Genomic DNA, 24,968 nt, shown 5'->3' with positions numbered 1-24,968 from the left:
AAATAAAACCATATTTAAAAAAACAAAACTAAAACACAAAAATATAAATGCTCCCTCACCATCATCTGGAATGTCCAATTCAAGCTTCCTGTCCCACTCAAGGCAGTGCGAAGTTAATTTCTCAGTTTCTGACTGAAGAATATTTCTAAAATTATGACATACATTTCAGTTTTACAAATGTTTCTCATACTAATATCTAAGTATTAGCATTATGACACATGTAACATTAGGAAGATATAAAAGTCACAATGGTAATTTTTCAGAGTTGATACCGATTTTATGAAATGTGATATATTAAAATGCAAAAATACAAGTTGATACCCTATGTCCCTCTCTCTTCACCCAAAACTTAAGCAAATGCTAATGCTAAGAGCCCACTTTTCACGCTAATATTTCCAATTTCTTCCATTCTTATTTTTTAGAGACTTTACAGAATCAGATGTTCCTTACTTCTCTGTTACTAGTTCTCTGTTACTGCTCATGGAACTAAGACCAACCCATCTCTCAAGAGTAAGCTGAAGCTAAAAACTGCAAGTATGAAATTACAGTGATAGAGCCTTACAGATTCTCTTGAATTATTAGGCTTTGCTTGCCACTCCAAACGCAGTGGTTCTCAACAGGGGTCAGTTTTGCCCCTGGGACACATTCGACAATGTCTAGAGTCATTTCTGCATCATGAACTGGAGGAGCGCTACTGGCCAAGGATGTTACCAAACAACCTACAATGCGGAAGATGGTCCCCACAATTATCTTGCCTAAGATGTCAAGAGTGCCACGGTTAAGAAACACTGGCCTAAGGTAAACGTAATCTGTTTCTTTATAAAAAGCATCCTCGCAGGAGAAACTGAGGATAGTGTTTGTTTCTTAGAAGAAAGCTTAAGCTGTTCATATCTAATGGCATGACAGAGGATGACTTAATTTATGAGAAAGGAGACCTGGCTTAGATCTGACATTATTTAGTTGGGTAAATTGCTTATTATCTTAATATCTCATAGTTGAAAATGCAATGGATTAGCTAATGCTAAAATCCTTCACAATTCTAAAGTTTCATGCTCTAAAAATAATTGAAGTGCCTTTCAAATATACAAAAATATTCATTCATAATAGAATAACTATTAAGACTACAGGCAAGATAATATTTCTTATCTACTTTATTGGCAAAGCTCAAAAAACTGCTAACATTGTATTGGAAAAGGTATGAGAATGTTCTTGCTACATTCATTCAAGAATAATAGAATGGGGGCGTCTGGGTGGCTCAGACAGTTAAGCATCCGACTCTTGATTTCAGCTCAGGTCATGATCTTGGGGTTGTGAGATGAGCCCAGCATCAGGCTCCACACTAAGTATGGAGCCTGCTTAAGATTCTCTCTCTCCCTCTTCCTTTGCCTCGGCCCCTTGCTCGCACACACACACGCTCGCTCTCTCTCTCAAAAAAAAAAAAACATGCACATAAACATATATGTGTCCATGCCTGCACGTGAACTATAATTTGGAAAATCTGAATACTGACTGGATATTTTATGACATTAAGTAATTATTATGATTATGTTAACCACAATAAGCATTATGGTTATGTTAATAGGAGTCTTTAACTTCGAAAAATACCTACAGAAATATTTATGGATGAAGTGATATGATTATCTGGGATTTTCTTTAAATATCTTGAGTCCGAAGTATATGGGAATAAATATGAAACAAGATTGACCATGAGCGATGGGGGTCCAGTGTACAAGTCCCTGTACTTTCATATATGTTTAAAATTTTCCACAATAAAAAGCTTAAAAAAAAATAGCAGCATGTAATAATTTCCTGTGTAATGTGGAATGTTGGGGCCTTTCTCCAAATGCAGTCCTCTGATTTATTTCCAAGGCCTGTAGGTGACATGGTTGAGGTTTCCCAAACATGATGTTAATTTTCACTCTTCATAGTTGGAGAAAAGTAATCCTATCTCATGATTTAGCAGGCCAAAGAGCTTCCTACCATCTCCCACTATCCTTCTTTTGTAAAATAAAGATTAACTTGGTTTGTGGGGGGAAAATGTATGAGAAAATAGGAACTCCCCATACCTCGTGGAAGGGAATGTAAATTGAGGTCATTACATATTTTCGCATGAGAGAATTGGAAAGTATACAAGGTTGTTCTTTGCAGTGTATTAGTAAAAGACTGAACTCAATGTAAATAACCAGCAACAGCAATTTACTACTAAGTAAATTGTGGTACATCCACATAACTGGGTACTATATGGTCACCAAACACACACATATCCACACAAAGAAAACAACAACAACATGAAAAAGCTCTTTAAGTATTAAAATGGAATGTCTCCCACAATAAACATTAAACGAAAACAGAATAGTAAGCTATTGTTTGTATAAAAAAAGGAAAAAAATATATATGCTTGTCTCTCTCTCTATATATATGTTATCTATCTCTCTGAAAGTTTTCACAAAGCGTGAATAACACTTGCCTCCTTGGAAGGTTTGAACTGTGGAGTTAGGAGACAGTTGCTAAAGGGCTTCTCACTTGTACCTTTTTCTACCTTTCAAATTAGAAACCACACGAGTGAAAATACTAGCTACTGAAAAAATAATTAAATTTTAAAAAATAAATGAAATCACCCAGAGTCTAATTCATCTATTATATTAAGGTTAATACAGTTTAATTTCGGTTTTAAATATCTACACATTAATACAAATTCTTACACTAGGAACAAATGGACGAACCTGAAATATGGCACATCATGGTGGGCCTGAGATATCCGATCTTCATTTATTTCAAGTGACGGGACTTCTTTTATTGTAAGGCCGTTTGAATTTTTAGTAGTCTCATCTTTATTTAAGACATGTTCTACAAAGAAAACACCACATATAAATTTCAAAGCAGCAATTTTTTAAATGATATCCCCACAAAAGACAAATTTTAAAAATCCTTCCATTCTTTTGTTGTTGAATTTTAACATTTTATTTCTGCTCCAATGATCTCATTTACCACATCTCCTCTAAAATGGCTCGATAATTTCATCTCTTTAAATTTACATTATTTCCCGAACCCTTTTGTCAGGCCTCATTCCAACTCTCTGTCCAGATGTCTTTCCGCATGTTTCCCATCTCTTCTGATCCTGTGGGACTCTAAACAAATCTCTGATAAATCACAATCCAGAAGGCAAATAAAAATTTAATTAAAATACCATACCTTTATTCCAAACTGTTAGAGAACCCAAAAGACATTGTAGTTTATCTGAATCCTGATGTACTGTCTTTGCAGAGTAAGTTTTACATTTCTGAGCCAAAATTTCTTTTGTCACTTCTTGAGTCTTATCGCTAAAAACAATAATAAAAGTACACTTCATGAAGCATGAATCCTATACATCTAATTGAAGAATTTCAAAATTACATTGCTTTTTAAAAACCAGGGATAAAAATAGAAATGTTTACTTTTTTTTTAAAGTTTGTTTATTTAACCTCTACACCCAACGTGGGGCTTGAACTCAAGACCCCCAGATCAAGAGTTGCATGCTCTTCTGACTGAACCAGCCAGGTGCTCTAGAAATATGTTCATTTTAAAAATAATATATCTATTCCAGAGCCAAAAAATTTAAACACCCATATAGTGGGGATGTCCATCTTTACTAACTGTAATGAGATCTAAAGATTTTGAAAATCTCTTAATGAAACAAACACTTAATAGTCTTGCTGCTGCTGAGCAATTTCTAGTAAGTTTGTCAACAGCTAGTCTGCAAAACAATCTTGCCTTTTAAAGAGTCCAAATGATCGCCCCCTGCCCCCCCCCGCCCCCACTTTGCAAGTTAATCATTTTTACCTTTAGAGGTTATTTTTCTAAAGTAATACTCAGGAAAAAAACACAAACAAACAAACAAAAACCCATGTCTGAATTACAGTATTACAGCAATAACTTCTTCCTAAAAATTTATTTCTAAGTGCTATAATAAAGTCACTTATTAAAAGCAATAACAAATTGTACTGTGAAAATGTTAATAACAGTACATAGGAAATATCAAAACTGTCAAACAGATTATTGTAGGCTTCTGACGAATCTTTTTAAAAACCAAATTTTCATTATTTATCATTAAATTAACTACATAAGAACTTTTGAGAAGCACAGGCTAAATCTAAGAAAGGCATTTGTTACCCGTCTTTGCAAGGAATTCATGATTAACATTACGTTCTTACGCTTCTGTTTTTAAAGGTGTCCAGGTATAACTGGGTGTCAAGAAAGCACTGGCACTTCTGGGAGTCATGGGTGTTATTTGATAGGTCTTCAGACCATCCAGTGGCTGAAACATAAAATCCTGAGGTGCGAAGGAATTCTTCCCTTTCATTTGTGCAGTATTTGTCTTAGGCAAGGTCTCCATTTTTGGTAAGACTCCATCTGGATCCATTCCATCTGTCGCACTGGTTTGCGAATCCCAAGGATTTTCTTCACTATCGACTTTAAAAGAAACGACCTAGTTGTGAGTAAACAGAATAGAGTGAGAATTCCTGCTCTGGGGATATATTTGACCAATTTTTACAGGGCTGAAAATGTGGAAGCTGAGAAATATGTCCCACAAACATAATTTAAAGAGACAAAAACAAATACGATGAAATGTATACAAGGAATCAGAAGACCAGCTACACTAAACCATTGCTACGATCCAGAAAGAGAGAACCAATCCTCATTATGGGAATAAATAATAGGTTTTAGGTGTTACAACAAATTAAAATATATGAAAACTAAGGTGGAAAATTTACTCACCTAACAAATACAGACCTGTTTTTACTTAGATTATGCTGATAATTACAATAGTTTCAGAATCCAATGTTTATTAGATAACTACTATTGTCAAGTACCAAATCCTTTTTGTAAATAATCTTGATTATAAATAACCTTGTCATATGAGCAAAATTATTTTTCAGTGTTACACAATAAGATGAACCATATAAAATGTGAAGCATATTTTCTTTTTCAAGTCAATTTAATTACTTGGTTTTTTTCACCTGAGATATAATTAACATATAACATTATATTAAAATACAAAACATGATTCAATATTTGTATATATTGTGAAATGATCACCAATAAGTCTAGTTAACAACCGTACATAGCTATAGAATTTTTTTTCTTGTGATGAGAACCTTTAAGGTCTACTCTCTTAGCACCTTTCAAATATGCAATATAGAATTATTAACTACAGTCACTATGTGATATATTACATCCCCAGGACTGACTTATTTTGTAACTGGAAGTTTGTACCTTTTGACCCCCCTCACCCATTTCATGCACTCATTTAAACACACTTTTTAGAAGTTTCTACGTTTCTGATTTTCAACAAGATATAAACAGAAACCAGAGTATTTCAACCTGGACAAGAATTTAAGGGTGACACTGTCCCTGAGGCCAACATGGCAGTGAAAGTAAAAACCTAGGTTAATCCTTAAGGAGGAAATCAATCTTTTTTTTTTTTTTTTAAAGATTTTATTTATTTATGTGACAGAGAGACAGCCAGCGAGAGAGGGAACACAGCAGGGGGAGTGGGAGAGGAAGAAGCAGGCTCCCAGCGGAGGAGCCTGATGTGGGACTCGATCCCGGATCGCCAGGATCACACCCTGAGCCGAAGGCAGACGCTTTAACGACTGCGCTACCCAGGCGCCCCAAGGAGGAAATCAATCTTAAGGGAAGAACTATGCGATCCAGCTACTTGCTTGTGAAGAGTCATCCTATACTGCCCACATTGGAGGAACTAGGTTTGATTCTTATATGAATCTAGCCAGATTTCTTAGACTTTGGCAAAACTTTTATTTTTAAGGTGAAGGAACTGTAACGTGGATCATAAGCCAAGAAACTGGGCCCTTAAATTGGTGGCTCCTTTTTGAAGACTCTACTAGGCTCTATGCTAGATGCGCTATCAGAAAGTTAGGTTATTTCATGGGGCGCCTGGGTGGCTCAGTCTGTTAAGCATCTGCCTTCGGCTCAGGTCATGATCCCAGGGTCCTGGGATCAAGTCCCACATTGGACTCCTTGCTCAGCGGGGAGCCTGCTTCTCCCTCTGCCTGTTGTTTCCCCTGCTTGTGCTCACACGCGTACGCTCGTTCTCTGACAAATAAATAAATAAAATCTTTAAAAAAAGAGAAAGAAATTTAGGTTATTTCATATTATTTTTTAAGGATTTTATTTATTTATTTGAGAGAGAGAGAGACAGCATGAGCAGGAGGGGCAGAGGGAGAGAAAGAACCTCAAGCAGATTCCATGCTGAGCGTGGAGTCCCATGCGGGGCTCAATCCCAGGACCCTGATCATGACCTGAGCTGAAATAACCAGGTGCCCCTAGGTTATTACATTCTTAAAACTTTATGTAAGTATTGCATGTTAAAGATGGGAAAACAAACTCATAACTTGCCCAAAGTTATCTAGCTAATTGGAAGCAGAGACAATATGCAAACTCATGCCTAAATGAATCCAAAGTCAATACATTTCACCCTACTCCATCTTATCTCTTAGTGAATTTCCATGTGAAGGTTTCTGTCAGCTGTGTTATTGTATTTCTCTATCTCCCATTAATCAAGTTATGCTGTCTCTAGGTATAAAGCTCTGAGGACGTAATACCTGAAAGACAACAACAACAATAAATCCTTTTGATGCTTCTTTATGGCTCAAGACGTTTTAACACACAAGTAGCTTAACCCTCTTGAAGCAGCTCTGTATGCTTAATTTCAACTTTATGAAAGTAGCAGTGAGATTTTCAGAGTATCTGGAAATAAACAGATGTTTATACTCTACCTTGTCAGGTTTTGTTTCTATCTTTTTGGCAGGTCTTCCTTGATTTGGTGCTTTTCTTTCTGTTTCATTATCTAAAATAAAAGTGAAATAAGACAACCATTTTTACTAGATAGAAAATGCCACTTTTAAAGTACTAGGTAATTTGGAAAAGGAAAAAAGGCAACAAAAGGAATGTATATCTTAAAGGATTTTTTGATTAAGAGTCATATTATAAAATGAGATTAAAAAAGATGAAATTTCCTGCCAAGTACAGGCCATCTGTTTTCAAAACAAAACCAAGGTGTTGAGGTATTTTACCTTTTGCCTCTGACTATCAAATACATATTTGTTACAGAAAATTAGGGAAAAAAAGAAAAGCACAAAACCCACAAAATTTTAAAAAATAACCCAAGATCACATTACTCACTAACAATCACTGTTGACACTTTAGCGTATGATTTTCCGGTTTTATCCTAGGCTCACATATTCACATACATATTTTAGGGTTGTGTTCATACTGTTCAGAATTTGATGTTATTCTTTGCCCACTTAATATATCATGTTCTTTCACAACACTGTTCTTCAATGTTTACATTGTATTTTGCCAAATGGATGGGCTATAATTATTGGGGGGCCATTAATTTCTCTCTTTGAAGTGCTGCTAACACCAATTCAGGTACTTCCACCTTCGAGCCCCCACTGTGTGTAATGGGATGCTGAGGCATGGAACCTCCCTTAGGAACTGGAGTCTCCTATTTCCTCATCTCTTATTCAGAGTCGAACATGATAATTTTTAAAACGGAAGACAAAAACCTCAAACCAAAACATTCTAGATCAGTCACTGGTCAGAAATAGTTCTCACCATGAGTAGCTCTTGTGATGGGCTTTTCTGTCGTAGTAGACGAGACTGTTCTGGCAATCTGCTTTGCTGCTTGAGTGGCTGATCGAGTCATTCTCACCGATGTGGTCATTACAGGCTGTACAACTGTGGGAAAAAAATAATCACATCAAATGCTTTTTGTAATTATTACTGTTGTGCCAACATCAGAGCTTATAATAAAATATATAATATAATATAATATAATATAATATAATATAATATAATATAATATAATATAATATAATCTGCTAAATTCCTACCTTTTTTCTCTTTGTCCAACACTTTTCTTTCAGAAGTTTGTCTTTGACTGGTTCGGACTGCTCGAACATCACTCCCATTATTCATCTATTTAAAAGATTAGGTGCTATTTAACTGCATTATGAATCAAATTGCCACTTTTTGGAGGGGGGTTAGTTTTCAAGTCATTTTATTAACTCAACAGTTCAAAGACCTCCACCACTATATCTCTGCTACCCCCACTTTCTTCCGAAGTGTAGTGGACTGAGAGAGAGAGAAGGATTGAGCAGACCCCATCCCCCAGGAGCCACTTACAAAAGGCGGTGGGGGGAGACATCACAAAAACAGCAACGGATAAATGAGGGGCAACGGAACCGCAAATACAACACAAAGCTGGGGCAGTGGTAGGGAGGGCGGTGGGGGGCGGGGTATGGAACACTTCATGAATCTGCGTGTCATTCTTGTGCAGAGGCCATGCTAAACTTCTTCTGCATCATTCCAATTTTAGCAGATGTGTTACCGAAGCAAGCACGCAAATTGCCACATATTCATCTGTAAACTAGCCCCTCATCTGAAATCTGACTATTGTAAACGACCCAACAAAAATACTTCCCCAAATAAAATGAGATGAAGAAAAAAGTTTTCCATTATATAAACTTCCTCACAGCTTCTTTAGAATCCCAGACTTCAGAAAATGCTAATAACCTAAGCTATTAAAAATAGCTGACTATAACCTGAGAATCCTTAAACATACCAGGCATGTTTTCACTCCAAGACCTTTGAATTACATCTAGAAACTTTTTCTGGATCGAAAGCTCTTCCCCATGGTTCACCCTTCCACTCTTTAAAGACTTCACTCAAGATGCCACCATCTCAGTGAGGCCCTGCTTGACCACCCCAATCAAAATTCCACCAGACACCTACTCTAGTACTCCCCTTCTCCCTTCAGTCTTTTTTCTACCTCCTCTATAATACTTACGACCATCTGACATACTGTATACTTATTTTTTTTAATTGCCTATCTCACATGTAAGCTCAATGAAAACAAGGAATTTTGTTTATTTTGTTCACTACTATACCCTACAGAGAAACATGGTAGTGACTCAAACTTTATTGAATACATGAAATTCAGCTTCCTCACCTGATGAAGAGGCATACTATTTTCGTCCTTGCCCACATCCCTTTATTTTAGTAATCTTCCTAATAACTTTAATCATATGGTGTTTTGAAGACCCATAAGTTTTTAACACCCACCCTATGTGCTTTATATCCCTATCTACATTTTATGTTGACATGGAATGCATAATAGAAGCAAACAAAAGAGTGTGACACAAGGTTTAGCATACATCTCACAAGGGATGTCAGGCAAAGATATTTTAAGTGAGTACTTCCTTAGTAGCCAAGATGGTTTTAGGTCACCGTACCAATAATACTGATTTTGTACTATTAACTCTAGCAAATTAATCACCACACTTAAAACTGGTATTAGATTAAAAACAAATTAACTGTGAGAAAAAAAGTACAATTTGTCATCTTAGTAACAATTATCTACTAAGTGTCAACTATACCTTAGTCTGCTCCATTTGGTCTTTGGCCTTTGACCTTGTAATCTGTATAGAAGATGGAACAGCCTTAGAACAAAGAAAATAAAGTTAAAAAAAGGAAGTGGCAAAAGTTTAATTCCATGTCTCTTTATGAAATAAAGTTCCTATTTTAAAGTTAAATTTTATCCTTGATCATTTATGGCAAAAAGATACTTGCTGTCAACTTGAATACTTATTTTTTCTGGTTCTATCTTGACTTAAATTACATTTAAATTAATAGCTTCAAAACTTATTTCTCAGTGAGCTGAAAGAAATCTCAAGCCATATTTTCCTGGTGTTTGAATCCTTGTTAATATGATTAGCTGGACATATGTAGAAGGGGTTAGATGAACAGACTAGAGTATTAAGACCTTTTGTTTTCTGTTTAATGAAAAGATACTGTACAGCTTACTCTCCCAGCTTTGACAGTTTGCCTTCAAGTCTCATGATTATGCATTTCACCACTGTCAATTAGAAAATGGAGACTTGATCACAAAATGTGGAAAAAATCTAGCATGAGAAAGACTAAGAAGTGTTAACATATTTATCAACTTTGTAAAATTTCTTAGACAAAATCAGATTTCTCCCCTAGATAAGGAGAAATCCAAATCTCAGGGAAAATCTAGTGCTAAAGAAGGTAGGCTTTTCTCTAGATTGCAGGGTCATAAGAATTCAACAATGGCTATCTAAATAAAATAAAAAACAATTATAGGTGAATCTTATTACTTAACACCATGATGGGTTTCTTGTTCCCCCATACATACTATAACATTATATTTCTTTAAGTCTTTTATTTTATTTCTAGCATAGTTAACAAACGGTGTTATATTAGTTTCAGGTACATAATATAGTGATTCAACAATTTCACACATCATCTCGTGCTCATCATGACAAGTGCACTCCTTAATCCTCATCACCTCTTTCACCCTCGCCCCCACCTCTCCTCTGGTGACCATCAGTTTATTCTCTAGAGGTAAGAGTCTATTTCTCGGTTTGTCTTTCTCTCTCTCTCTCTCTTTTTTCCTTTGTCCATTTGTTTCCCCCTACATATATTTTTAACATATTTTTAAATAGTTATCTATAGTTTAGACCAATGATTGCTATCTTATTTCAAAAAGCCAGCTTAAACAGACACATGAAAAAATGTTCAAAATCATTAGTCATAGGGAAATTCAAATCAAAACCACATTGAGATACCACCTTACGCCAGTTAGAATGGCAAAAATGGACAAGGCAGGAAACAACAAATGTTGGAGAGGATGTGGAGAAAGGGGATCCCTCTTACATTGTTGGTGGGAATGCAAGTTGGTACAGCCACTTTGGAAAACAGTGTGGAGGGTCCCTTAAAAAGTTAAAAATTGAGCTACCCTATGATCCAGCAATTGCACTACTGGGTATTTACCCCAAAGATATAGACGTAGTGAAGAGAAGGGCCATATGCACCCCAATGTTCAGAGCAGTATTGTCCACAATAGCTAAATTGTGCAAGGAGCCGAGATGCCCTTCAACACTGGATTAAGAAGCTGTGGTCCATATATACAATGGAATATTACCCAGCCATCAAAAAGAATGATTTCTCAACATTTGCAGCAACATGGACGGGACTGGAGGAGATAATGCTAAGCGAAATAAGCCAAGCAGAAAAAGACAATTATCATATGGTTTCACTCATTTATGGAACATAAGAAATAGGAAGATCGGTAGGAGAAGAAAGGGAAGAAGAAAGGGGGGAGTAAACAGAAGGGGGAATGAACCATAAGAGACTATGGACTCTGGGAAACAAACTGAGGGCTTCAGAGGGGAGGGGGGTGGGGGAATGGGATAGGCTGGTGATGGGTATTAAGGAGGGCACGTATTGCATGGTGCACTGGGTGTTATACGCAAGTAATGAATCATGGAACTTTACATCAAAAACTAGGGATGTACTGTATGGTGACTAACATATTATAATAAAAAAATATTATCAATAAAAAAAATAAAAATAAAAAAACAAAACAAAACAAAAAACAAAAAGCCAGCTTAAATCTAACCCCTTCTAAGAGGTCTTCTTTGACATTCTTCCAAACATAAATAATCTCTCCCTCCTCTAATATACAGAATATATTTATCTATATCATTCCACCTGAGCACTATTGTATTAATTTTGGGTCCCTTCCACCTTATCCTAAGGTCATACACAGATAATAATCAAATAATCAAAGATCATTTAAATAAATCAATGAGATGCATGAAGCCCAGAAAAACAGGCAGTATTCAATATGCCTTTATATTATTCAATTCATATTTAAATTAAGAATGAGTATACAGTCTAAGATCTTTTATACATATCTTTAAAAGAGCAAATCACCAGTGACTAAGTTACAAATCCCACTGCCCCGGTTCAAACTTCATCATTCTTGACTCACTGACCGTTTCGTTTAAATCACCCCTCCTTCTATGCTGGGTTTCAGCACTCCAGACACTCAGACCAGTCCTCCTCAGTCCATCACTGGAACCTGACTTCTGCCCACTGTTTTCCTATCTCAAGAACCTATAAACTACATCAAGAGACCCGATTTTCAACTTCTGAGTTACTAATATGTCATTCCCATCTCCTACGAACAAGTTAAATGAATAAAGAGAGTTAGGGGAAGTAGTTATTTTAGTTATTTAATCTCTTAAAGAAAATTCCAGTTAAAAGAACTATTCCTCTATATCAAAATAGGATAGTAAATTTACCTTTTTTGGCTCAGCTTTCATAGTAGTCTGGTTTGATAACAGAAAACAAGGCATATCAGGTCTATAAAGACCCACTTTAAATACTCCTCGTTTAGCTTTCTCTCTTTGCTCTTTCAATTTCTGAAGCTGCTTTTCTTCTTTGTATTTTTGGAGCATTTGCTTTCGTTGATCAACTAGAACAGTTTTCATTGACCCTAGGCAGAAAAAAACCAGAGTATATATTTCAGAAAAAAAGTTAGGCAAATGTCTAACTTCTAACTTCAACTGCTGTTAAGAAATGCTTTCAGTAACTTTTGTTAATTCCTTAGCACTCTAACCACAAGTTATTTCAAGCCCTATTCTTTTAAAATTTATATTTATTTTGCTTTTGTCTTTTCAAATATTTATTAACTGCTTGCTACACACTAACCATGTATTACTTCACTTTTGAATTAATGAACTTGTATGATAGCCAACCTCTAAGCTGACCCCAATGATTCTCACCTCCTGGCAATGGTGCCCATGTGTCATCCCTTCTCACACTCAATAGGGCTGACCTGGATAACCAACAAAGCACTGTGAATTGATGGAGGGTGACTCCCAAGATTAGGTCATTAAAGACACTAAAGTGTTTGCCTTGCCCCCTTCTTGGATCACTCTCTGTGGAAGAAGCCAGTGGCCTTGTAGAATCTTAAGGGGACTTGATTGGCCCTATGGAGGTGTCTACATGACAAAGTTCTAAGGCCTCCTGCCAAAAGCCAGCATCAACTTGCCAGTCATGTGAGTGAGTCATCTTGGAAGCAGATCATTCAGTCTGAGTCAAGTCCGCAGATGCGTCCCCGGATGACATCTTGACTGTAACCTCTAGAACCACCCACTTAAGCTGCACCCAAATTCCTGACCCACAACGATTGTGTGAAATAATAAATGTTTATTGTTTCAAGCCACTAAGTTTTAGGTTAACAGATACCCCAATATTAGGGCTACTAGTCAGTTTCTTTAGTTCAACTTAGGTTTCCACCTACATACTGTTTTAACTGGCTTGGGAAGTATAAGGGGCTATGTGCAAGACATGCTTAGACAGCATGAATAATAAGAGAACTTCTGCCCTTGAAGGGCTCACAGCATCCTGGAGAAATGAACAGTTTCAGTCTGGTTTAGTATGAAACAAATAGGAGAATGCACACAATAGAAATCAGAATAAACCTCCATGTGGGAAGATCAGGAAAGGCTCCTCAGAAAAGAGAATACCTGAAAAAGGTTCTGAAGAATGAGTCTACGTTTGCCTGCTGGGTAAGGGTTAAAAATAATTCATGAAGATAACGGCCCAACTACGTAAATTTGCTAAAAAAAAGAAATATGTACTTAAAATGGGTAGATTTTTTATGCCATGTAAATTACACTTCACTAAAGTTGTTAAAAAGAAAAAAAAAGCCAGAGAACAGAACATGCAAAAGCTCAGATGCTGAAATGGTTAACCGATAAAACCTCTGTATCCTCAACTTCTTCTCTAAATGTTGCCTTCATCTCTCTAACAGAAACCTGGCTCTCTCTGAAGACCGTCTCCCCAGCTGTCCTCTCACACAGTTGACTGTTTTTTGTTCTCACAATGGTGCTATCACTAGACCTAAAGAGGGGAGGTGTTCTCATCGCTGCTTCCCAGTGATTTCCTCCTTGTCACTAAAAGACCCCATCTTTACATTTCATGTCATCAGATCACACTATCCAGTACCCTGGTTTGTTGTCTATAGGCCCTCTAGGTTTCCTCTCGTCCCTTGAAGGCTTTAGCTGCTAGCTCACTGTCACTGTCTCCATCACTATCATTGTACAAATCCTGATGACCCCTCCAATATGCAGGCTTCTCCATTCTTAGGCTTTCTTTCCTCCAATGATCACCTGATGGTCACATCCATGCCAGTATTTCAATCTTTCTCATGTTGTGACACATGTAAAAGATAACATTTAGACACCACACTGGACCAAACAGATCTGCTTATGACCAAACACAACCAACCAGAGAGAGATCTCTGACCAACCCAGGTCCTTACAGAAACATCAATATTTTGTCACACCTGTATTCATTTGTAACACAATTGGCACCCTACTTCTCATGCTATGGTCCTATTGAAGAAAGCTAGTCAGTTGTCCTACGGAATGTCCTGCACTGTATATTTGTTTATCTGCTTTCTCAAGTTTTTTACTCATTCCTCTAGCATTCATGTTTCCTATAAACTGGAAATTATATCTAAGGTTTTGATTAGACTCAAGTTCAACTTTTGGGGCAAGACTATGTCCTGAGTGGCGCTGCCAAAAACCTTGGAGTCATCCTGACTTTTCTTATCAACCCTACATCTAATCCATTAGGAAATCCTATTGGTCCAAGCTTCTAAGTATATCCAGAATGCAACCATCTATATTTAATGCTACCACTTTGATCAGCCATCATCAACTAAATTATTTCAAGAGTCTCCTACTTGGGTTTTCCTGAGACCATGCTTGCCACCCTACAATCTATTCACAACAGAGCAGCCAAAGTGATGCTTCTAATACACTAATCAAATTTATATAAACATCTATTAATCCCTTCATGACTTTTCATTTCACTCAGAGGCTCCAAAGGGATGGGAGCTACCCCTTATTCATTCTTCTCTAGCCATGCTTGTCTACTTGCTTTCTCTGGAACACACCAGGTTCACTCCCACTTCTAGTCCTTCGATTTGAGATTTTGGTCAAGGAATAGAGCATTTGAGGCAGCAAGAGAAGAGGCAAGGAGATGACTTAGGAGTCATAACATCACTGCTTCCCAGACAAAAAATGTCTAGTTCCTCCTTGAGAAGCCATCCGCTATCATTCTATGACCCCATTTTCATTTCCTCTCAACTCCTAAGAGATGTTGTTCTTTACTTTCACCCCTTCAACTACCAGCCCATTTCCTCTGACCTTCAAACATGCATGGATCACTTCATCTCAAAAACAAAAACAAAATCCTATAACATTTTTATCCAATTCTTTTCTCTCACTTTCCTTTAGAATCACAAACATGATAAATCCAGAAGAAATCATTTAGCCCAACACTCTCATTTACAGAATTAAGGTTGAATATGTAGGGTGTCTTGTAAGTGCCACATATTACAGTGGTCCTGGAAATAATAAAATTGAAGTAGTGGATAGTTAACTTAGCACCCCATTTCATTCTCTATTAAACTTCTAAAAAAGACTATCTCTGTCATTTATTCAGCATTTATCCCTGCTTTATTTCACTGCAATCCAGCTCCTAATGCCTGCTATATAAATGCAACTAAATAGGAATCCAGTTACTCCTTTTGGCAAAATTTGAAAGTTATTTCCCACTTCTGTTCCTTCTTGTCTGTAGCATCCCTTGCTTTCTAAGACATTCTACTTTTATTATTTTTATCTTTTGCTGAGATCATTCCTTTCTTCTTTAATTGGTTTTTTCCTTCCTAGTGACTCCAAGTCTAATTTTTAGCAAATTGCAAGGGTGAATTCTTTGCTCTTCTGAGAAACATTCCCATTGATAAGGTATCCTTATTCAATGGATTCTTCAATCAGTTCTCTTTTTAATGCCCCTTATCAATTTCTCTTGGCAATAGTTATCTTACCAATCTCCAAAAGTAAGAACTTTAGGATTCCTATTAGGCAATATAGATAATACAGTGTTATAATACTTCATAGGTGAAGGGCTTTAGCCTAGCCAGGGACTTGCACAGCCTTTACCTGAAACAGCATTTAGTTGTAGAAAATAGCAAGTTACCTAGAATGAAGTTTCAAAACTCCATGCTTCTGTTTAGGGTTTTCTTAACCTCGGGTATTAAACCAAATTTTATTCACTCTTCAAAGCATTTAAAGTTACAATAGACCTTTACTTACTTGTCTTGACACTGGCCTTTTCTGGAACAAGCTTCTGACATGTCTCATCTAATTCAAGAAGAATTCTACTTTCCAAGGTTGGAATGTTGACGTCTTTCAAACCAAAGTGTCTATTTTGTTCATATTCCTTATGTCTGTTTTCTTTTTGAGACAGTGATTTCCTATGAGCAATTCTGGTTCTAATCATGTCGACACTTAAATCCCTTCTGTGTCGACTGGCAAAATATGATGAAGACATCCTATTGGAGGAAAAAAGAGACCAACTTCCGTGGATTTTTATTATTTAAAAAATTAAGATTTCAATTCAATTCCTGTCCTATCTCAGAGTCTTTGAAAATAAAAATATTAAAATACAAAAAAAAAAAGGAATATGTAACACTAAAGAGAGGGAAGGAGATTATCAAAAGATGAAACACATTTTTCATTTAGTTCTAAATAGGAACTTGCTTGAGAGATAAAATGAAGCCCAAGAAGCTATGGTCCAGAATATAAACAAAAGCATTAGGAAGTTTATCATAAGCGCCCTACATTCTTCAACAAGAATAACTAAGAAATCTGCCAGAAAACAGATAAAAGAAAAATCTGCATAAGAAATGCAACAAAGTAAAATGGTACATGATTTAAAGCAATCAACAGAGTCTAAAAATGAGAATGCATATGACCTGGATTCCAGTAAGATTCTTCTTCAAGAGCCATGGGGAAGTGACAAAGGACTGTGTTTTGTTTTCTTTTTTTAAGTAAACCTTACACCCAACCTGGGCCTTGAACTGGCTACCCGGAGATCAAGAATCCCACATTCTACCGACTGGGCCAGCAGGCACCCAAGGACTGTGCTTTTCAAGAATCCTCCTCTACTATTTGATTTGTCACCTCCTGCCAAGTATTAATTTGCTAAATATTAAAGAAAAAATAAAACTTACAACTAGTTATTTTAAAATACAGCATAGCATTATACACGGGAGAGAAAGGAAGGAGAAAGAGAACTAACACTAACAGGGTATTTAGTAATCACTTAAACCCTAAAAGATGGTATTCGCGCCTTACACAGATGAGGTAAATTAACTGCTCCCGTTAGCACGGCTAAAGGGTGGTGGAGCTGGCTTCCCAAGTCAGGCAGCCTGGCTTTTCACATACATCTAAGCTCGTTCTCTGACTTACTGGAGTTTCTTCCAGCTTGAAAATCTAGAAATGCCTTAGTCTTGCTTGCCTAGAAGTTCTCAACCGGGGTGTTTTCAGTTTTCACGGGATCTGAGAAGAGCTACTGGAATTTAATGTTGGGGCCAACAATCTTAGCAGTACCTACTAAATACTGTCCCGCCCCAAAGGCTAATTATGCCCCGGTGGCAAAACGCTGACTATTACACAGGTCAGGGTAACAAACAAATTTACTCTCCTGGAAGACTGCGTCATCAGTTACAGGAAGGACTTGTAACACGGTCCTAAAGGAGACTCCCCTGAGCTGCGTCCCGCCCACCGCCTCCGTCCTTCGACCCTTCTAGACCTTCTACAAAGCAGGCCAGCTCCCTCCCGCCAGCTCCCCAGCACCCGCCTACCTGAGGCAGCTTCTGGAGTAATACCTCAACAGAACTAAAAGTCAAGGAACCCTCGGGTCTGAAGAACCACTGCCGCCTCCGAAGCAAGAACCCCTACAACCAAGAGCTCCGCAAAATTCAAACTTCCCGCACGGAGCCTCTGATTGGAGGGGTTTTAACCAACGCTTCCGGGGAAATGCCCGCCTCTTCCCTTCGAAGAAGCTTGCGATTGGTTTGTTCTTTGCGATATTTGAATTGATTGAAAGGTGAACGGACGGTTTAAAGGACTGGTGTGAGTGGAATGAACGGGCAGGTCTGCAATTGATGAGGGGCGGAGCAGTGGGATTTCCGGGCTTTGGCCAGTGTAAGCGGCCCAGGAGTGACCCGTGCCCCCAGGGCTTCCGGTATCTGAGAAAGCGCCTAGGCTTTGGGAGGAGAAGGAGCCTAGAGCTTCCAGGGATTTTTAATGTCCCTGTTTAGTCACAAAAATCAGAGTTTATTGGACTGTTTTCCTCAACGTTTCGAAGGAAGGACTTAGCACATCAAATTTCTTCTTTCATTGTTTAGTGTCAGCTTTTCAAGGGTGCCAGTTTTTGTGTTTTGTTTTGTTTTGTTTTGTTTTGTTTTGTTTTGAAGTAGGCTCCATTCCCAAGGGTAGCCCAACTTAGAGCTTGAACTCAGGACCCTGAGACCAAGACTTGTGCTGAGATCAAGAACTGGATGCTTAACCACTGAGGCACCCAGGCACCCTGCCAGTCTTTTTTTTCCCCGCCGTTTTTTTTTTTTTTAATGGAAGTAAAATTTAAATACAGAGAAAAGCAGTTTCTTTCAGTGTAGATTTGATGAGTTTTACTAAATGTAAAGAGCTGTGTAACCATCACCCAAGAGTTCCTTCAAGCCCCTTTCCAATCTCCCACCTTTTAGACAACCACTCCTCTGAAGTTTTATCATAAAAATAAAGGTGGTAGGTATTCTTTCACATCTGCCTTCTTTCTCTCCTGTTTTCAAGATCCATCCCTACTGTGAAGTGAATTAACATTTAGTTGTTTTTATTGTCAAAAAGAATGCCATTGTATATAATTGACCCTTTAACAACGTGGGTCCATTTATATGTGGTTGTCGTTGTTGTTGTTTATAAATACAGTACTATAAATGTATTATCTCTTCTTTATAATTTTCTTAACATTTTCTCCAGCTTACTTTCTTGTAAGAATACAGGATGTAATACCTGTACAAAGTATATTAATCAACTGTTTATGTTATTGGTAAGGCTTCCTATCAACAATAGGCAATTTGCAAAGCTTTGAGAAAGTCAAAAGTTACACTCAGATTTCCTGCTGTGAGGGGGTTTGGAACCCCTAACCCCCCGTAGTTTAAAGATCAACCATACTTTGCTTACCCATTCACCTACTGATGGACATTTAGATTGTTCCAGTTTTTGGTTATACAAGTCTTTTTGTGGGCGTTTTTTATTTCTCTTGGGGTGAAATTTCTGGGTCATTGTAGGTAAGCTTAATTTTATAAGAAATTGACAAGCAGCTTTCCAAAATGGTAGGACCATTTTACACTCCCACTTGTGATGTATAAAAGCCCCAGTTGTTCCACATGCTTGCGAACATTTGGAGTCATCACTCTAATTTTAACCCCTCAAATGGAGAATAGTGTAAGAAAGGCAGGCAGGGACGGAGCACACCCCAAAGAGGAAACTACCCTCAAAAGGATTTTAAGGCACACTGGAAGGAGCCCTCCACCTTTTCCCACTCGAGCAACTACCTGATAGATGAGCGTGTGGACAAAAACCTGATTGGGTGACAGGAGCATGGAGGGTTAATCAGATTAAAACAGCCCCCCAACATTCTCATAAAACCTCTAGACTTAAAACTCTGGTGGCAACCCTTTTGGGTCCCCTCCTTCTTGGGGAGCTTTGTACTATCACTAGATAAACTTTGCTTTGCTGCCCACCACTCTTCATCTTGTCTGCCTGTTTATGCTTCGAAGTGGCGTGACCAAGAACTGTGGGCACTGAAGGAAAAGAAATCCTGAAACACCTCTAGTGGGTATTTAGTTTTAATTTTGTAGTTCCCCCAATGTCTAATGAGGATGAGCATCTTTTCATGTACTTAGTGACTATTTTTATATCTTGCGAAATATTTCTTCAAGTCTTTTGCCTGTTTTTAAAATTGGGGGTTATCTTTTTAAATTTGGTTGTCTTTAAAGTATTCATTTGTAGTAGTTCTATCTCTTCTGGGTACAAGTCCTTTGTTATATATATATATATATATATATATATATATATATATATATATGTATTTTGAATATATATATATGTATGTATTTTGAATATATTCTTCCAGGCTATTGGTTGACTTTTTTAAAATAATAAACTTTTAGGATGATTTCAGATTAACAAAATTACAAAAATAATAGAGTTCTTATAAGCCCCACATCCATTTCCCCCATTACAGTTTCTTAGATCTTTCCTTGTTTTTGGTAAACTTCACAATTTTGAGGAGTATTGATCAGATATTCTGTAGAATGCCCCTCAGTGGGAATTTGTCTGCTGTTTTCTCCGTGATTAGACCAGGGTTATGGGTTTTTGGGAGGAAGACCATAGAGGTGAAGCATCATTCCCATTTTATCACATCAAGTATGTAACATCAACATGTCTTATCACTGTTAATGTTAAGCTTGACCACTTGGTTGAGGTAGTGTTTATCAGGATTCTTTACTGTAAAATTACGAATTTTCCCCCTTTCCAGACTGTTCCCTTTGGAAGGAAATAACTATGGACAGCCTACACTTAAGGAACGAGAGGTTATGTCCCATCTTAAGGACAAACACAATGAACGTGAGTTATTTTGAATGGTTTGCATGGGAGATTTGTCTCCTCTCTATTATTTATTTATTTAATCATTTATATCAGGACTCATAGATATCTATTTTAAAGATTTATTTATTTATTTTAGAGAGAGCATGAGTGGGAGGGGCAGAGGGAGAGGGAGCGAGAATCTTAAGCAGGCTCCATACCCAGCACAGAACCCAACACGGGCCTTGATCTCACAACCCTGCGATCATGACCTGAGCTGAAAACAAGAGTCAAATGCCTAACCGATTGTGCCACCAGGTGCCCCATGGATATTTATTTTATACTTTGGGTCATACTCTAATACTACTTTATTCTGTTGCTCAAATTGTTCTAACTTTGTCCATTGGTAGCTTTTTCAGTTTGTTCCTCTGTCATTTTAATATATCTTCATGACTGAGGGATTTTTTTTTGTTGCTGTTTTTTGTTTGTTTTTGTTTGTTTATTTTAGTACTTCCTTACTTTGTGGCTCTACAAAATGCTCTGGGCATGTCTTGTATACTCACTGCCCACTACCAGGACCAGCCATTTCTCCAAGGAGACTTGATTCCTTTTACGAAGAATGGTACTAGAAACCAAGATCTGGTTATTAGGTGTGCTCCTTGGTACTGGGGAGTCTCTCAGCTGACAGACCAAAGATATATAGCTCTTTCTTTCTTTCTTTCTTTCTTTCTTTCTTTCTTTCTTTTTAAAGATTTATTTATTTATTTATTTGACAGAGAGACAGCCAGCGAGAGAGGGAACACAAGCAGGGGGAGTGTAAGAGGGAGAAGCAGGCTCCCAGCAGAAGAGCCCGATGCGGGGCTCAATCCCAGGACTCCAGGATCACACCCTGAGCCGAAGGCAGATGCTCAACGACTGAGCCACCCAGGAGCCCCATATATATAGCTGTTTCTATACTAAGGTATGCATATACATATCTATAAATATTTCTGTACATAACCACCTGTATCTATGTTAAATTAATCATGAATTCATGCTGATGTCTCCAATTGTAATCTACTACTGCATAGATCATTCTAGTTTCCTCCCTTTGCTTATCTGTAACCTTCCACTCAAAGAACAGAAAACTTGGAAAACGAACTCTGTTGGTTTCCTTTTCATTTTATTCATAGCATCATTGGTAGGTAAAACATTTTAAGTTTGATGGAGTCTAATTTATCAAATTTTTCTTTTATCTTTTGTGCTTTGTTTCTTTAAGAAATACTGGCCTACCACAAGGTCATGAAGTCATTCTATGTTTTCTTCTAGAAATTTGGTAGTTTTAGTTCATATGTTTAGGCCTGTGACCCATCTCAAATTAATTTGTGTGTGGTATCTCCAATCTTTTCTCACTTGTCTCACTGGTCCAGCACCACATATAAATGAAATGGCCATTCAGGTGATTTTCTGAGTTAACTAAAAGTATAGTACTTTAGTGCATTAAGAAATATTTTAAAAAGCATGATATATGGGAAGGACACAACATTGCATATTCAATCCATTTAGCAACAAGGATAAGACTGGCAACTTTGGTGAGAATAATTGTAGTTGAGCAATGGTGGCAGAAACCATACTGGAATGAATTAAAGCTTCACTGGGAATTAGTGGAACACAAGCTGAGAGTGTAAGTAAGAAATAAGTTTTTAGTGATGGAAAGGACTTTGAAGATTAATGACTTACATTAGATCCCACAGGTAATTAAGTAGCAGAGCCAGACTCAAACCTAGGTGTTTTCATCTTCCTGGCTGAAAATATGGCTTGTTTCAATATTGTTTTGAGAATGGAAAAGCACATGGTCTTTGAAGTCAAATAGATGGGGTTTAAAATTGCAGCTTTATGGGCACCTGGATGGTGCAGTCGGTTAAGTGTCTGACTCTTGGTTTCAGCTCAGGTTGTGATCTCAGGGTCTTGAGATCGAGCCTTGTGTCAGACTCTGGGCTCAGCATGGAGTCTGCTTAAGACTCTCTCTCCCTCTCCCTCTGCCCCTCCCCCATCCCACCTCCACTGGCTTGCACAGGCACTCTCTCTCTTTCTCAAATAAATATATATTTTTAAATTGCAACTGCACGTTGTGCAAGTTCTCAGACCCTCCGTTTCCTTATCTACCTCTTAGGAATGTTGGGAAGATTAAATAAAATAATGAGTTCCAGTTCTGTTTCCCACCAAGATGCTGACAAAGTAAAATTGCTGGCGCCCTCTTCCAAGATCAACCTCAAAGGAGCTACAGAGTGAGGGGAAATGCCAGGTTACCTAGGAAACACCCAAATACCAAGGAAAGAGAAAATTCTGGGGCAATGTGGCTGTTCTGAACTGGTGTTTATGGGAAGATAGATACAGCTTGGGGCAGGAGACAGTGGAGAATAAAATAGGAAATTGTGAAAGTTTGCCTTTTGCGTCTCTGCTACCATTCTCTCAGGACACACTGTGCCTGCTCCTACATAGCAGCAGCTAAGATCTCCAGGAAATACAGAGAGAAATATGAAAATAGATTTTTGAAAGTGAACAAATACATTAGTAGTATTTGTTGCTGTTTAAAAACTGCTAAGATCAAAAGAAAGAGAAGATACATTCATAATAACCTAGAAAGTCTCTAGATAATATCAAGATGTGGAAGGTCAGAATAAAGAGAAAACAAGGGATAAGAGGATGTACTAAAAGTCTCATCTAATAAGGGGCTTTCACATATAGTACTTTTTTAAAAGTAGGAAATAGAAAATGTGGGATAAACTGAAATTACAGATTAAGATGATAGAAAAATTTATAAATATATCAATAATTACAGTAAGTATAAATGGAATAAACTGACTAGTCAGAAGATATCTTGGACTTTTAAAATCCAGATATATGCTGTTTATAAGACATATGCCCAAAGCACAGACATGAAGTGAAAAATAAAGGAATGTTATATATTACGTCAGGCAAATACTAACCAAAAAGAAATCCAATACATTGTTAGGGATGGAGAGAGTCACAGTGTCATGATGAAAGATTCTATTCGCCAAGGTAGAGTAATTTGAAACATGTAAACATCTGATAAAATAGACTCACAATGGATGAAGCAAAAATTTATAGAATTACAGGGAAAAAAACCGATAAATCCACTTTATTGTGAGGGATTCATCACACCTCTCTCATTATTGATAGGCCAAACAGACAATATATTAGCAAGGATATATGGAAGATCTGATCAAAACAATTCACAGAGTTGACCAAAGGGACAAGGAACAATCAGAGAATCCATCTTTCTCAAGCACACATGGAACAGTTACAAATGATCACACAGTAGACCATGAGGAAAACTTCAACAAACTTCAGTGAATAGATATCCAACAGAGTTAGACATTAAGAGCAAAGAGGTAAGTTAAGAAATTCTTGTTAAATAACTCTTGGATTAAGAAGAACTTATATGGGAAATTTTGAAATGCCTAAAACTAAATGGTAATCAAAAAATGCTATCAAAACTTGTGGGTGAAAGCAAAATAGATGCTTTGGGAGAAATTTTGAGCCCTAAATGCTTAAGTTAGGAAAGAAGAAAATATCAATATGAATAAGCTATGTGTTCCTCTTAAGAAATTAGAAAGAAAACAACAAAGCCAAAGAAAATGGAAAGAAATAGGGGCACCTGGCTGGCTCAGTCGGAAGAGCATGCAACTCTTGATCTTAGGGTTGTGAGTTTGAGGGCCATATTGGGTGTGGAGATTACTAAAAAAATAAAGTTAAAAAGAAAGAAAATAGAAATAATGAAAGAAAAAAAGAAAGCAATGAAATAGAAAGTAAAGATACATTAAGAAAATCAACACTGCTGGGGCGCCTGGGTGGCGCAGTCGTTAAGCGTCTGCCTTCGGCTCAGGTGGTGATCCCGGCGTTCTGGGATCGAGCCCCACATCAGGCTCCTCTGCTAGGAGTCTGCTTCTTCCTCTCCCACTCCCCCTGCTGTGTTCCCTCTCTCTCTGGCTGTCTCTCTCTGTCAAATAAATAAATAAAATCGTTTAAAAAAAAGAAAAAAATCAACACTGCTAAAAAAAATCAACACAGTTAAAACTTGATTCTTTACAAAAATTAAAATAGATAAAATGCTAGTAGGATGGGTCCAAAAAACATATACAAATAATATCATGAATGCAAATATTTAAAGGGAATTATACCAGTTATCTACTGCTGCATAACAAATTATCCTAATGTTTGTAGCATCAAACAGTATCCATTTTACTTGCTCTTGATTCAACGGTTCAGGAATTTGGGCAGATATTAGTGGGACAGTTCACCTCTGCTTCATGTCTGTGGTCTCAGCTGTATTTCTTAAATGTTTTCCATTGCCAAGATCTAAGGGTAGAGAAGTGTTGGTGGTATCTCCAGTGGTCTGAGGCAGCAGCCCAGAGTGGTCCATCACATTCTAAAGTTAGTCAAAGTCTCATCTTTTTCCTTAAAAATCACTGATGCATTTTTCTCTGTAAAATGTGAATTCTATATGGAATTTATTGTAATATTAAAGTGGTATGTTATTCCCGAAATTTTCAGCAAATGTAGATGCCCCGGGAGGATGCCCCATAA

General features: G+C 37.3%; 1 protein-coding gene and 1 non-coding gene across 4 annotated transcripts in view; both read right to left on the bottom strand.

Moving 5' to 3' along the window:
- The window catches only part of DLGAP5 (DLG associated protein 5), a 37,182-nt gene extending 19,432 nt beyond the window's left edge, over positions 1 to 17,750 (bottom strand). For 2 of the 3 annotated variants that reach the window (XM_045810526.2, XM_045810527.2), the window contains exons 1-11: positions 17,594 to 17,750; positions 16,041 to 16,279; positions 12,174 to 12,367; positions 9,441 to 9,503; positions 7,896 to 7,980; positions 7,618 to 7,740; positions 6,777 to 6,847; positions 4,191 to 4,465; positions 3,193 to 3,320; positions 2,724 to 2,847; positions 60 to 145 (exon numbers count right to left, since the gene is read on the bottom strand). In XM_045810526.2, the coding sequence (XP_045666482.2) occupies positions 60 to 145; positions 2,724 to 2,847; positions 3,193 to 3,320; positions 4,191 to 4,465; positions 6,777 to 6,847; positions 7,618 to 7,740; positions 7,896 to 7,980; positions 9,441 to 9,503; positions 12,174 to 12,367; positions 16,041 to 16,278 (1,387 nt within the window). In that variant the 5' untranslated portion in view covers position 16,279; positions 17,594 to 17,750. Of the gene's footprint in view, positions 1 to 59; positions 146 to 2,723; positions 2,848 to 3,192; positions 3,321 to 4,190; positions 4,466 to 6,776; positions 6,848 to 7,617; positions 7,743 to 7,895; positions 7,981 to 9,440; positions 9,504 to 12,173; positions 12,368 to 16,040; positions 16,280 to 17,593 lie in introns of those variants that run through there. The other variant, XM_045810528.2, reaches the window with a different exon arrangement.
- LOC123800765 (U6 spliceosomal RNA) lies at positions 8,297 to 8,404 on the bottom strand. Its single transcript, XR_006782014.2, has one exon. It is a non-coding gene; the product is annotated as a U6 spliceosomal RNA (small nuclear RNA).
- Positions 17,751 to 24,968: the final 7,218 nt, after the last annotated feature.

Source organism: Ursus americanus, chromosome 26 (genome assembly GCF_024610735.1).
Source record: "Ursus americanus isolate L20-20 chromosome 26, mUrsAme1.1.p, whole genome shotgun sequence".
In the NCBI taxonomy this organism is placed as follows: Eukaryota; Metazoa; Chordata; class Mammalia; order Carnivora; family Ursidae; genus Ursus; species Ursus americanus.
This window is presented reverse-complemented; position numbering and strand designations above follow the sequence as displayed.